The sequence below is a fragment of the Hylaeus anthracinus genome, unplaced genomic scaffold, assembly GCF_026225885.1.
Source record: "Hylaeus anthracinus isolate JK02 unplaced genomic scaffold, UHH_iyHylAnth1.0_haploid 11985, whole genome shotgun sequence".
Classification (NCBI taxonomy): Eukaryota; Metazoa; Arthropoda; class Insecta; order Hymenoptera; family Colletidae; genus Hylaeus; species Hylaeus anthracinus.
The window spans coordinates 5,010,391-5,024,959 of NW_026534333.1; the positions used below are offsets into that span (position 1 = coordinate 5,010,391).

Consider the following 14,569-nt stretch of genomic DNA (forward strand, 5'->3'; position numbering starts at 1 on the left):
ATATTTGTTGTAACTAATGAATGCGTTGACTAGATTTTGTCACGTATTTAGTAGCAAGATGTGCGATTTTGTTGCAATATTTTTCAAATTTCTTAATTCTATACAAGCTACATTTGTCTGTTTTTTTTTTCTTTATATATATAAAAGATATTCTGTAATAAAGAATGTCTTTCGTCTATGCGAGTAGTGGGACTCAAGTTACATATTAATTTTTTGAGAGTATGGTACATTTTATTTTAATTCCTTACGAGCATAAGTAAATCATATGTAGAATAAATTGTGCTACTGTCTATTTATCTCGGAATATGAGACAGGGACGAGGAATTTTTTCGTGAGAGTAGTTTAGATAGCTGCCAATTCTGGATAAAACGCCGACATCGGAATAAAAATACTTACATTTCTAATAATTATTATATATTCGTTCGTGTTAATAAATTTGATGTCGTTGATTACTCGTCACTGACAAAATATTCCTACGACTCTATGTTGTATGCATATATACATATACATGATCATTTACATCCGTAACTATATATAGATATGCAATTATATATATTTAAGAAAATAGCAATGATAAAATTATACAATTGTATAATTGGAATGGTGGTACTTTATAATTTTTGTTTTACCGGATTAATCGCATGTTAGTCCATTTTATTTAAAAGTATATGGTACGTGTTGATGCATTTTGAGAAATGGACAAATATTATCGAAGACCACTATTCTCTCGAAACTGCCAATCATTGTACGATTGATCGTATAATTTAATAGTCCGATATGCTACAGAACCAGTTTCTCAAATTAGATGATAAGTTTCGTAACCGCCTTAAAAGTTCCATCGATAATTCATAGTGGATGAAGTGTTTTATTTATATCAAACTATGCCTTACTATTTACTACTATAGGTAATATTGAACTCTTATTAACGTACTAACGATATACTTTTAATTGTACTTTTATTTTACGATTATTGACGATAACAAACATTTTTACAGACGAAACTGGTACTGTACTTTAGACTGAATTAATTTATATGATGATAAAAAGTAGACTGAATTTATGGTACATATATGGAATGTATGTATATCGTATTATTCTTAACTTACGTATTGAGATCATTTGCAATATAGCGATTAACGATTAATTAATATGACAGATTATAACAAAATGCAATCAATGAGTAGACCTTTGATATCAAATGTTTTATGCACATAATATCAGAGGATATAACATTTTTAACTTTTACAAAAAGTGAAAAAGCAAAAAGGCATAATCGATATCTAGTACAATGGAGTCTGCACAAATTGAATGTGAATGTATATTTCGGTCATTATCATTTCTATACGATACTGGAATAATAAAACTTGTAGCGCCGAAAGATCAGTTCATTCATTTACATATCCATGTTAAACGTTTACTTATTAGCGATAAGGCAAATTTAGACTATACATATTTTTCATATATCGTATATATGGAATTCATAATAAACTTGAAGTCGTTGTACTTTAAGGTAAAAAAATCATAATCGAACGACGTTCTTATTTTTATTGATTTATTACTAAAGAGCAAAGTACAATAATATAATATATTACTGCAGTTAGTGATAATAGAAATAAATTACTAATAATTTAATTCAAATAATCGTGTAAATTTTGTAATAAATATTAAACGATGTAAAAACTTACAAACATAACGTCCCATATGCGTGCAGTTTTTGCGATTTAGTCCCAAATTAAATAAACAAAACATTTTTTCTTTCGACAAAAAGTTTCAAGCCAGAAAACAATGAAAAACATGCAAACACAACCTTGTAAAGTTCAAACAATAAATAAAAATAAAAAATTTAAATAACATGACAAAAATAATTATAGTAGAACATACTTACAAAAATGTAAAACTACATGTGCAAGTTATTATGTTCTGGCTAGCGAAACGTTTTCAATAAATATTGTAAGCTTATTTAAAAACAAAGAAATAGTAGTAGAATAGAAAAATACTTTCTTTAAATAAAATTTTTGTCTCTAATAGAAAACTGACAACAATACAACCATGTATCAATCATATTACTAAAACAAGTTTTTTTTTTTTAAATATATGTGCAACATTAAAAATTAATGCTCCACATCAATTGTATAAAAAAAAAGCAACTAAAAGTAAGAGACATTTCTGTTTTCATTTTTTCATACAATTAATATTGCATACTGCACATAACACCTCCGTTTAAGTGTATAAAATATAAAACCTCGAGATTAAATGAAACCTTTTTTTTTTTTGGTTATTATTTCACAGCAGAGAAATTACCAAAATGGTAGTGCCTACTTTAAATAGGTAGACTAGACTATGCTAAATCACTGTTCGTTCCATTACTTTGTTACGTCTATTACGCACGTAAAGATGCATTTCTCCAATACTTATCCAAATTAGATTCTAAAACGATCAGTTTTACTTTTACTGTAGAACCAATGCCATTAATTTGTTTATTTAGTTATTTTCTTACTCATTCAAATTCTATACCTAAGCCATTTAGTTTACATTGAAAATTATCGATAAAAATGCTGAACATACTTTATACATAATTTTCACAAATTGAACTTCATCGTATACCGTGATTTAATCTATCATGATAACATCGTAAAAACTGTTTACTGTCTTTCACAAGTGTTTAAATGAACTGTCGAATATTCTCGATAATAATAAAAGTCAATAATTAATTTGCTATGATACGTAAAATGGTACGTACATTTGGTATGCCGGATACCGTGTATACGGTAAAAAATATTCGCCGTAGCTCACGCATTCAATTAAATAAAAATTAGGTAGCAGCGTACAACGAAACCTCTTCAATAGCTGCGTAGAAGTGCGATAGAAAAGCATAAATGCTTCAAAAAATATTACAATTATTCAAAGAAGATTTCGATTTGAACACGCACAAATTTATAAATATTATCGCTTATCTCGATATTTATATTAGAGACTTCGTATTGCTATAATTGAATTGAGCAATACATATTGCTAGATTCATGAAATATTGTGTATATATATATCGATGCGTGTGTATACTTGTCCATTTAAGAACAAATCTTATACTGAGGTTTTTTGGAAAATGTATCACAATACATCGAGATAAAAGATCGATGTAAAGATTACTACTAATACATACGATTTCACGACGTTTGAAAAGAATAATTTCTCGATTTCATTCCGGATCAGTTTCCCCTTCTCCGACAGGCAATACTGTAATAAGACCAGCAGCTGCTACCTTAGCTTTATATGCCTCCGGTTCGAACCAGCGAATCGGTGCCTGTGAAAAAAAATATCTTTATTAATGTATATTATCAACGATAATGTAATAATAAACAGTAAGGAATATTTTATTTTCTACTTTACCTCGGTATGTTGTTACAAGCAGCATGCTTTAAATTTGTAAAGCAAGTGTTAAGTAGTTTATATACGTGCATGCCATCTTATCGTACTGACACCAAACGTTCTTAATTTAATTTTTAGACAAAGAAACGGAAGAATTTGTCACAGTTTTTTTTTTGTATAACATTTATACTATACGATCTTTAAAAATACAAAAAGTAAAAACGCTTGATTATCTTTGAAATCTCATAAAATTGTACAGTGATATCAATACTATAATTTTTAATTTCTCACATAATGTATAAAATTTAGTACTTTTCTTTATATGATGCGTACTAATAATAGTAATAATAATAATAATAACAGTTATAGTAGTAGTAATAGTAGTAATAACGAAATAGAAATTGAGATAATTTGCTTTTCAAATTTGCTTAATAATAAACTATGTGTATTTAATATAAAAACAAGAAATATCTATAAGAACTTAAAAATCAAAATCATATTTTTTTAAACAAACGTCATACATTTCCACTCTTCATTTGTAGTCATGTTGTTAAGCACAACTTTACTTTTTAACAACATAAAACAAAACTTTATATCCTATTAAGTAATACTGTGTAATGCGAAGCATCTACATCGCAACTATAATGAAATAGACGTATTGTACTAATACAATAAACACATTGCTACTATATATTAATATAATGTACAACTTATACATATATTAATATAAGCAATTAATTAATATTGTGTATTAGTACAATCTTGAGGCAAGTTATGTTACAATAAATATAAAATTATTAAATAACACATGAAATAAATCTTATATATAATATCTCTATATAATACAGATAACGTAAAAGCTTTCTTTGTAAGTATCAAATATCGCGTACTTCACGATAGTAACATAAAATCTTTGGTTTAAGTACATTCTATTCAAATGGTACTGAACATACTATCACAAACAGCGTGAAGAGCACTAGGAACGCCAGAATCATTTGAACCGATCTATATATATATATGTATGAATCTTTTAGTGTTTACTTTGTAGATATATCACTTGGATTAGCCGATTTTGTACTTACATAGAAATGAGAATAGTTCTGAAATAGAATTTGATCTTTTTGATAACAGTTAAGAATTCTCAAATAATTATACCTTAATCACAATCGTTCTTCATCAATAAAAAATTTGTTCAATAATATTCTACTATAAAGGTAACAAATAAAAATGTAACTAATAATAGCGTTAACACATTTAAACATAAAAAAAAAACATAACTTCAAAATATAGGTAACGTCAATGCGAGTATTGTTAATTTTGAGATATTAAACGTGAGTCATTAAACGTAAGGAAAATTAGTAATACTGTTGGACATCAGGTGATTAGCATTGGTATCACATTGATGTACCTTGCGAATAATGTTGGGACACTCCTTTTGAATTCGAGCCCAATCCGCAGGCGGCCGCTTGGCATAAGGGCCTGTTGAACACAACAACAAAAACTCGTACGTGAGTTCTCTGACTTCTGGAACTAGATAGACGTATAATTAAATGTTATATACATGGCATTTATATCACTCTATCGACGGTAATCATTTGAAGTAATTACCTTCCTGAGTTGAAGGATTTACTTCAGAAATTATACGGGGTTTGTAAGTCTCTTCACTTTCTGAAGTTGCAGTGCTATCCATACTTAGTTCTCGGCCTATTTCATTGGTACTACTTGGAGTTAACGGTGTTTTTGGTATGTTGGAAGACGAGACCGAATAAGGAGATTCTTCTTCAAAATTGAAGTATTCTATACCACTTGTGAAATTCTCAGAATCTCCCACGAAGTATTCATCTAGGACTAACTTGGCAGTCTAAGATACATAGCATTTAACATATGTTAAAATGTATTATACGATAATGTACAATTTAAACAATTTAGAATACAAGAATTGTTACCCTGACAAGATCCAGATTGCATCCTGTGATCTTCAGAGATTGATTACCAACTGTAACCGTATATTTATATTCGCCTATACTGGCGTCGTTGGTGGAGAAGCTGTGGAGGAGCGAACGTAGACGAGAATTTTGTTGCTGATGTTGCAACCGATTACTTTCATCCGACGCACTGCTATTTAACGAGGAACTAGAACCACCCATAGCTCCTTTTTCTCCTCCACCTTGCTCCAATCTCACCGGCGATGCATTTCGTTGAATCGTATCTTTTATCAAGTCCTTCGCATAACTATTGTCATAATATTCCAGAAATAAATGATGCATTCACAGCTTAATAAACTGAAATAAAGATGAAATCGCACTTACTGTATCTTGTCCTCGGAAGTACCCGTGATCTGGACAAGTCGTTCTTTGGCTCCAGGGTTTACTGTGAAAGAAAGATTATATTAAACTAATACATTTTTTTATATTAATACGGTACCAAACATTTGTTATGATCAATATGTGTTTCAGATATAATCATCTGCATTATGGTTAATGTGATGCATCTGTGTAGAATTACATCTAAAAAAAAAAATGTATTAAATACAGGCATTTTCCAAACACTCTTAGACAAATTATTTGTGGATTAAAACATTAATAAGAAGATCGGTATTAATTGTATACGAGTCTTTCCTGTGAAAGGAAGGTAGTATAGTTTTTAAGTGCATTTGAAATTATAAGCAATTATAAGCGGTAAAATCAATTGTATTAAGTTCGTCAAATGCTGTTCATAACACTTTATACTTACGTAAATGTGATTTATTAAATTGCAAACACAATGCATGTCATACCGTTAATAATCACGCGACAATAATAAAAACAATTGCATAATAAAATATGAATAATCAAATTTCAAAAGCTCTTGCAGAACACGTTCAATGATTTGTATATTACAATTATTTCACCAATTAATAGCAACGCAAAAAAAATCAAAATATTTCATGCAAATAAACATAAGCACAGGTTAAAACATAAGTTATAATCGTAAAATCAAATAAATACTATTTTCACAAAGGTTTTATAAATTGCTATTAGAATATAAATCTTTGGTATCTTGTAGTGCATCATTATAAAAAAGAACTGGAAACATTTGATTTTGTCCAATAAAATACCTAGACTCATATCTTCAACTATGATATTGTAATGAATTTGAATTACCCCGTAAATCTAATTATCGTTGTAACGAGAACTTTAATATATATAATAGACGTTAAAAAAAATATACAATTAATTATTCTTGTAGTGCATGAGTATGATGCTATCAAGCCATCTGCAAATTATTTGTTTACCTCGCTGGAAGGAGATGATTGTCTGGCTGAGCTCTTCGATCATGTGAACCCGCCGCCCTTTTATTCCCATCACTGTATTTTTGTGCAAATAATTTAGAAGTGGAAACACAATACTACTTACAATACGCGTGAAAAACGAGATCAAAATTAACATGATACAAAACATATTGAAAAACAGAACCAAAATTATAGTGCACGATGACTTAAAATTAAATTAAATAATTAAAATGCTGAAAAATAGGCCATATTCTACATTTGACAAAGCTTTACAGATATTTTTCTGCTATAATATATAAGTATCATTAATCAAATATTTAAATTCTCTTTACCTTTGCCAGAATCACTGTTACGTATAACAACTTCATCTTTGCAGTAGTTTTTTCCAGGAATACGTGTGGGCTTAACAAATTTGCCGCTGTTTTTTATCACTTCACCTGGTCCCAAAATTGATGGCACAGTGGGTGAAGTCATTGCTGCCAAAGGAGATGACAATGCATTCGTGGGTGTATCGGGAATCACTTCTGCCTGTTAACGTCATTTGGACTTCTTCATGAAATGTTTGACATACATCACAAAAAAAATTAATTCGACATACATTATCCAAATGTGATAATTTCTGTGTGTAATACACATCCATAGAATCATTGTGACGCCATTGCTTAGCTCTCAACTCTATAAGCTCCAGCAGGTGAACCCTAGTCGTCAGATCTAATTTTTCGTCCTGACTTCCATTTCTGATTGCCACAAAAGCTCTGTCCAGCTGATCTGTGTATGAAATCAATGTTATTCAGAATAGAAACTATGTTAAAATGTGTAGAAGAATATAAGCATGTATTATTTAAGTTCATACCTTTATAAATAGCTTCTAATTGATGGGCATAAAGTTTTAGATGATTATACATTGTAACCACATTCATTTGCAGCGTTCGCTCATGGAAGCCATTGGTTAGTTGCATTGCAACGTTGTCGATTAAGGATACTATGTCCTCCACTGCCAAAGTTAATTGTCAAATGTTTACTCTGAGTCAAACTAAATATTTGTATTCTATGTTTGAAATATATCAATTGAAAATTACCAGTCGTAATCCGCCCATCGACGGTCGAGTGGCGTTGATTGAGTTTAAGTGGTCGAGGTTTTTCGACTTTCTTGATGGTTCGAGCCCTGCTTAGTTGCGTTGCAGCCATTGTTTACAATCTTAAAGAAACAAAAAAGAATTATTGGTAATTGATAACATGTGTGTATGTGACACTCTTTGAACTAATTAATGAAATATGTCCATTAACATCATAAATGTCACACAATTTTAATCATGTTTGAAATTTGAGTAATAATAATTTATGTAATATTATAATAGTTTGTACAATGTTCATATCGATATATTAACTAAAGAAACTTGTATGAATTTTATGATCTCTACAAAAATGCAGAAGTCCTGCATATTTCATGTATATACTTCACATGTATTTTGCATATACTTTGCATATTTGCAGCATACCATACTTGCATAAAGTTTCGCAGTCTGGTTATAAGGTTCTTCAATCACTTTGAAGAGAGCATTCTCCTAGTTCTGCGCCGCGGGTGATTTAAAAATAACCACGGAAAAGAGGGTGGTTGTGAAGAAAATAATGACCGATGGCAAATGGAGGGAAAAAATACTGAAAATTTAATGTATCAACAATAAATGTCAACAATGCTCGTTACACTCTACGAAAATTGTGTGAAATGTATGGTGTCTACCCATAGCAGGCTATTCTACTGTAGACTACGTAACGATAAAAATAATTTATATGATACCCATGTGAGCGCCTCTGGCACTCTCGACATTTTGCGAAGAACGTTAGAAGAAGACGGAAGATGTGCGACAAACAAAGAGAAATAGTAAGCGAAAGAAAGGAGAAAACAAGAGTGGGGGAGAGGAAGGGCGGAAGAAGAAGACCGAAAAATATGAAGAACGAGCAGAGAAATATTATAACGGAGAATAAGATGTAAATATTGTACAGACAGCGATGGGAGAAATAAATTGTCTTACGTGGAAATCATGCAACACTTAATAACTGACACGTCTCTAGCACTGACACGAAACCCAAAGTTATGAGAAGTAAAAGATATATGTCATGTCGAAGAAACACTTCGATGCCTAGTTTTAAATGTGTTGTTATACTCGACAAATATTATTTCTACACTTGAAATTTAATCATTGTAAAATGACTTACCAACCACGTCGACCGTGCCACAGATCAACGACAGGCAGACCGTCCGAAAGATATCGGTGAGATGTGTCGTTGACATACGTTGCGAAGGTATACTCGAGTATCTTAAATTTAATACAATACCAACGTAACGCTTAAAAATCACTAGAAAATGAATCTAGGCAGGTATCTACCGTTCCGGAATTTGAATTATTATTTCGAAAGGTGTAAGGGTAAATTATTTACGTGAATCAATTATTGACATTGAAAACATTTTATTCAGTCAGTAAGAAGCATTCTACATGATGATGATGATAATGATGATGATGATGATGGATGATGATGATGATGATAATGTAATAATAATGATAATAATAATAGTAATTCATAATAATAATTCATAATAATAATTCGCCCATAATAACCATTTGTAATATACAGGTAAACTCTCTCTCCTTATCTCATTTTCCCAGTTTTCTCTATCGCTCGTTCACACACATTGAATTGTCATTGTACATAAATTATAGAAATTTCACCAATAAATAAAACATTACATTCTTCAGACTATGAATGTAGTCAATAAATCATCCTTATCTCGTTTTTTTTTTTGCTGCAAATGTATCTTGTTACTTCTTTTTAGTTCTGTTTATTCGGCAGCGTTGTTGGATTTGAAGGACTACTTTAAACTCACTGCTCACAGTGACGTTTACATACTTTGTGCTTTCTTTGTACATTGTTAAAAGATTCGTACCTGTCAAGCAGGTTCAAAGATAACAAATCCTAGACGCTTCTCTCCATAAGGCATAATATATTCCATTATATCTCGCAACAGAATGATGGTGTCAGTAAATATATAAATAAATGATGACACAACAATGTAAACGTAACTGATGCAGTTCTATTACTGTAAATCCATATTTCTATTGATTTGAGGTAGTGTATTCAATGTAATCCTATTACTTTGCTGCTATATGTTGTGTGCGGATATGTGTATCATATGAATATTTTTCACACCCATACACTTTTTTTACTATAAGTCCAAAATATGCAAAGTATGTTAGGAAACTTTGTACTCAATAAACAGATGCGATCGTAAGTATGTGTATATATGATCTTTCAAGACCATATTCTCAGTAATAATCTTATTTGTTGTAAACAACATGATATTCTTTTATCGATATTTATAAACAGTTCAGAATGTATAAACGAAGGAATATGTTCTATGTATATATGTATATATAAATATATACACACACGCACTCACACAAATCAGTATTTTGGACTTACAGTTATCTCAGTTGTAAGTGTGTTTCAAAAATTATCATCTATGTATAAAGTATGAGAAAACTAAATGTCGGGCAAATTTTGAAACCTGCTGTAACTTTGCATTGATTATTTTGTACATGCCATATGTAAAACAAGCATGAGACTTTGTAAGAACGTCTTGACATTATTTTGTGACAAAATCTTCCCGCTATTCAGTATTCCAACTTCATTACCAAATACGACAAGGCTGCTGACATTAGGCTTGCTAGCACTTGTAAATAATGCCCAGCAATTGTGCTATTTTGTTAGTTTCTTTAACTATTATTTCATGTTTAATTTATCACATTTTAATCGTCTTCACAGATTGAAAAAGAGAGGGCACATGTAACATCATGCATTACCAAGTTGGCTCAATCTATGAACACTTTTGTAAAAAATATAACATCTATGGATGGTTGAGCCCTCGGTTAGCATATAGCGAATTAGTACTTTTGAAGGTAATGCGGATCACTTCTGCAGGAACAAGCAATGGATATAGATATCCATATACGATCTGTATAAAGGGCATATAACATTACCCTTCCCTTTACTTTAAAAGGAAACATTGCCTTTGGGTTTAAAAAGATACCCAATAGTTTATATCTAATATTTAAAAAATGGAACCTATTTAAGCGCAAGAGACGGATACTTCCTGCAATTTGATTGTACAACCACTTTATTCTATTGCAGAAGTGATTTTCGCTCTAGTCTTCGTATATTAGTTTTTATTCCAATATCACACATACCCCCTCCCTAAGAAACTAAACACAGTAAACTTAATGAGTACTCGAGAAATTGACGACATCAATTTTGAATTTTGACACATTCGTGTTATCCTTATATTATCTTCAATATAAGTTTAACGACTTAACCAAATGAATTTTTCAAGTTAAAACAACAAGTACAATGCACAGATACATTGTAAAAAAAGAAACTTAACATAAAATATGACTCACATCGAGATATAATAGCCTCAACAGTTCACCAGGGGAAAAACACAAACAAAATTTACATATAATAGTAAAACTATTAACTACTTCACTACTCTAAAATAGCGAGAAAATCCTAAGACATGCGATATCGCACGATGAACATTATTCTTAGAAGTTGCACAATGTTTGCAATTTCTAGTCATTTTCCCTTATTAAAGTTGAATTTTCTAATGCTTGCACTGAATGTCTTGTGATTTTTACGCTTCTGTAACAATTAATTCAATATCATCCCTCCTGCTATGTTACCGGTTTTTTTTCTTCTATAGCTGGAGAATATCTCAAAATAAAGCAGAAAAATCTGCTTTCAACTTTTACGTTTAACTTACAATTTTAGATCTTGGAGCCGAAATCCATTATTTGATTAATTGTGTCACGGTTACACGTAATTTTTTTTAATTATAAGTTAAGCTCGTATGTACCTTGACATTATTTTTCGCATCTCGGAATATTATTTCTTGCGTTTTATGGAATATTTCAACTCCATAGATAAAAATTGATTTCAGACAACAATTAAAGATTAAAATCATTATTAACTATAATTATCAATTACACGACCATTAGTATGTCTTATGCAGTAATAAATTACCATCGTGCTATTTTACTTCACCGTCGACGGTTGTTTTTTTTTTTTTTTTTTATTACTAGATGTTATGAGTTATTTAGCTTAACTTATTAACGAGTATTAATGGCATCTGCTTTTTTTCAAGAAGAATTGAAGTAAATTTTTTGCGTTTTACCTTAATTATTAACGCTGTACGAAATTCAGCTTTTTAAATTATTGTGAAGTTGATTTAGTGATGCCGTTTTTTCTTGAAACCTAGGAAAACAGTTAAATCTATATTATTAATATTAATTGTTAATCGAAAATAAGAGGATTTGATGGTATCTATGAACTCACTCTTTTTAGCTTTTCCTTTTTTCTGAGTTTTCCTCTTTTTAGCAGACACAGCAGATGATTCTCCAAAAGATGTGATTTCATCTCCAAGTGTGCCAATTGTTGTCATTTGACGACGTCTGTGTTTTTCTTGTTTAGTAACTGGCAAACGCGTCATGTAAGTTTCCTCGTACTCTATCTTCCGTTTATTCTCACGACCCAGGCTGACTTGTTTCTCGCTCAGACCATGCGTGTCTTCGATAGGTGCGTCTAAATATTCTTCTTTTAATTCCCTTAAAACAGTACCTGACACTGCACGTCTACGAGCTCTTTCCCCTGCTTTACGAATTTTGTCTGCAACTGTCTCATCTCCATCTGCGATAGTAATACACGTTAAGCATTACATTTTGTTATACCACGAAATTCGTTACTATATTTGAATATTATATACTAACCATAGTGTACTGCAGCAAGTTTCGGTGGTACGTAAATATTAGACTTCCTTGATTGCATCGATTTAAAACCATCTACTTCACCCTCCTGATCGCTATCAGATTCATCGTCGATACCATCAACCTTGGCAATTAGTGCATCAGGGTTTGCTTTAAAATTACTTGGGTCATCACTATTAGTAGTACCGGTTACTGCAGTCTTAACAAGCTTATCTATTTGATATTTAAGTTTGTGATCTATTGGTCGGATTTTCTCTAGGACAGTCCTGATTTCAATTAAACGATCGATCGATGGATCTCCTTCTATACGTTCTCCTGAACATTTTCTTAAAACTACGTAAGTCAAATTAATCAGATAAGAAATTAACATATGATATTTCATTTCTAGGAAACTAAGACCCTTGTCTGTAGAAAGCTCCCCATTTTTTACACGAATCAACATATTATCTACAAGTTGATTAACTTGCAAAACATTGGCATTCATCTCCCCGAGCAAGCGAAATGCTTGCGGGAGATCCCTTTGCTCCATCTCGTCGATTGCCTGTAAATAGAATTTTTCATGTTTAAAAACCAAAGGTGACACTTAACATAACAGTTATAACATACGTATTTATAGCAACAAAGAAAACTTTATACCCTCATTTTCGTCATATTTCAAATGAAAACGACAGAATATTTATAAATAAGCAATTCGCGATACATTCTCCATTCATAAAACATTAAAACTTTTACTTCACATTGACAGGAGTAACGTTTAATAGAATCCCTTAATATTTCTATCCAGTCGTACACCGTATTTGACACAAGTCCGGCATATAAAAACTATTATATATTCTGTTTTGCTCGACGTTAATCGCGTTTCATTTAAAAAAATGATGCACGCGATAAATTCTGTACGTAAAACTGAACCGTAACCAATGTTTTTGTACAACTTTTAAGTGAAAATTTGCGGAAAGGCTTAATTTTAAGAAAAATGTCGGATCCGCGAATGTACGGGAAAAAAGCGCAATAATCTGCTGCCATCTTTCCTATTTACTAATGGATGACAGCAGAAAAAAAAACAATCAAAAATTCCCAATAGACCCGATAGAAAAATGCACTGGTTTAAACAATCTCCACGGAAATTTATCGATATAATATGCTTAAAAGTTTCCACTTACCTGAACCATTGTTCTGAAATAAAAATTAACCGAACAGATGCATATCTAAATAACGTAACTTGTAATTAAACGAGTCCCCACGTGGGACGATATTTTCCTTTTCGGGGGTATATTTTTTCGCTCGGAAAAGCCTGATCAAAACACTGACTATTATGTAGCTAAATTGGTACTATTATTGAACATAAATAGATCTCTAAACCGCTAGAGACGATGATTTTAATGAGCTACGAATTTATAATATGCTAGTTAAATTGATAAATCAACAATTAAATAATATTCTACATTTATAAAAGATTCACTTCCTTTTCGTTTACCGTGATAAAAAATTGCGGGAATTTCAAGAATAAATATAATAACAAATGATTCTCATATGGTGCATTAATGGTTCGTGTAGCATTTTAATTGTTTGACATATCACTTTCTATAATTAAGTCAACCATAAGGTGCGATCAGGGTACGAATTATCCTTCGAATATTAGAGAATACGATACCATATTAATGAAATGCGGGTAGATGAAACTAATAGCCCGCGGAAAAGATATTTTATTCTTTAGAATTTCTTTTGCATTTATCATAATTTAAAAACATGTGAATATACGTGAGAATTTATTATCCTATTCAACAAAACTGAATGAACAGATTGCACGCAGTTAGATATCGCGCTTACAAAGAACAATGCGCGGTTATATATATATATATATATATATATATATATACTGGGTGAACAGTATTACTTAATCAATTTACTTATGTTCAGTATCATTGAACTAATATTCAATGACTTCCAAGAATAAAAATATTAAGGTTTAACTAAGTCAAGTCTACTATCTTTCGAGATATTCAACCATTACGATGAATAAAGCGATCAAATTTTATGTCTTCATCCCAGTATATATAACTAAAGAGTATATATTTTCTAGGGAATTTCATAAAGAATTATTCTCGGTGTTGCTTTC

General features: G+C 30.9%; 2 protein-coding genes and 1 long non-coding RNA gene across 9 annotated transcripts; 1 reads left to right on the top strand and 2 right to left on the bottom strand.

The window, feature by feature from the left end:
- Positions 1–112: 112 nt before the first annotated feature.
- LOC128887389 (eukaryotic translation initiation factor 4E-binding protein Mextli) lies at positions 113–8,984 on the bottom strand. 6 transcript variants are annotated; one of them, XM_054143235.1, is made up of 12 exons: positions 8,855–8,984; positions 7,717–7,835; positions 7,491–7,631; positions 7,236–7,405; positions 6,970–7,165; positions 6,641–6,712; positions 5,676–5,736; positions 5,313–5,598; positions 4,975–5,227; positions 4,775–4,845; positions 3,388–3,413; positions 113–3,301 (listed from the first exon to the last, which is right to left on the bottom strand). In XM_054143235.1, the coding sequence occupies exons 2-12, from the start codon at positions 7,823–7,825 to the stop codon at positions 3,256–3,258; spliced, it is 1,431 nt and encodes a 476-aa protein (XP_053999210.1). In that variant the 5' UTR covers positions 7,826–7,835; positions 8,855–8,984; the 3' UTR covers positions 113–3,255. The 6 variants fall into 6 exon arrangements, with proteins under 6 accessions (XP_053999210.1, XP_053999206.1, XP_053999207.1 ...); XM_054143231.1 differs by having other exon boundaries at positions 4,775–4,896; XM_054143232.1 differs by lacking the exon at positions 3,388–3,413.
- On the top strand, positions 8,672–11,036 carry LOC128887404 (uncharacterized). Its single transcript, XR_008460027.1, has 2 exons — positions 8,672–8,941; positions 9,013–11,036. It is a non-coding gene; the product is annotated as an uncharacterized LOC128887404 (long non-coding RNA).
- LOC128887394 (neuroguidin) lies at positions 9,319–13,744 on the bottom strand. Of its 2 annotated transcripts, none has more exons than XM_054143242.1 (4): positions 13,614–13,744; positions 12,457–12,994; positions 12,026–12,376; positions 9,319–11,944 (listed from the first exon to the last, which is right to left on the bottom strand). In XM_054143242.1, the coding sequence occupies exons 1-4, from the start codon at positions 13,620–13,622 to the stop codon at positions 11,919–11,921; spliced, it is 924 nt and encodes a 307-aa protein (XP_053999217.1). In that variant the 5' UTR covers positions 13,623–13,744; the 3' UTR covers positions 9,319–11,918. The 2 variants fall into 2 exon arrangements, with proteins under 2 accessions (XP_053999217.1, XP_053999216.1); XM_054143241.1 differs by lacking the exon at positions 13,614–13,744 and adding an exon at positions 13,090–13,564.
- Between the last annotated feature and the right edge of the window lie 825 nt (positions 13,745–14,569).

What these genes read in the sequence shown, in the direction of transcription:
- LOC128887389 (XM_054143229.1), bottom strand. Translation starts at nt 7,825, where the DNA reads ATGGCTGCAACGCAACTAAGCAGGGCTCGAACCATCAAGAAAGTCGAA. An exon ending in ATTAGAAGCTATTTATAAAG is followed by an intron (nt 7,406 to 7,490) that starts GTATGAACTTAA and finishes TTTCATACACAG; the next exon opens with ATCAGCTGGACAGAGCTTTT. An exon ending in AATTATCACATTTGGATAAT is followed by an intron (nt 7,166 to 7,235) that starts GTATGTCGAATT and finishes TGACGTTAACAG; the next exon opens with GCAGAAGTGATTCCCGATAC.
- LOC128887394 (XM_054143241.1), bottom strand. An exon ending in ACTTGCTGCAGTACACTATG is followed by an intron (nt 12,377 to 12,456) that starts GTTAGTATATAA and finishes TTACTATCGCAG; the next exon opens with ATGGAGATGAGACAGTTGCA. An exon ending in AAAAGGAAAAGCTAAAAAGA is followed by an intron (nt 11,945 to 12,025) that starts GTGAGTTCATAG and finishes CTGTTTTCCTAG; the next exon opens with GTTTCAAGAAAAAACGGCAT.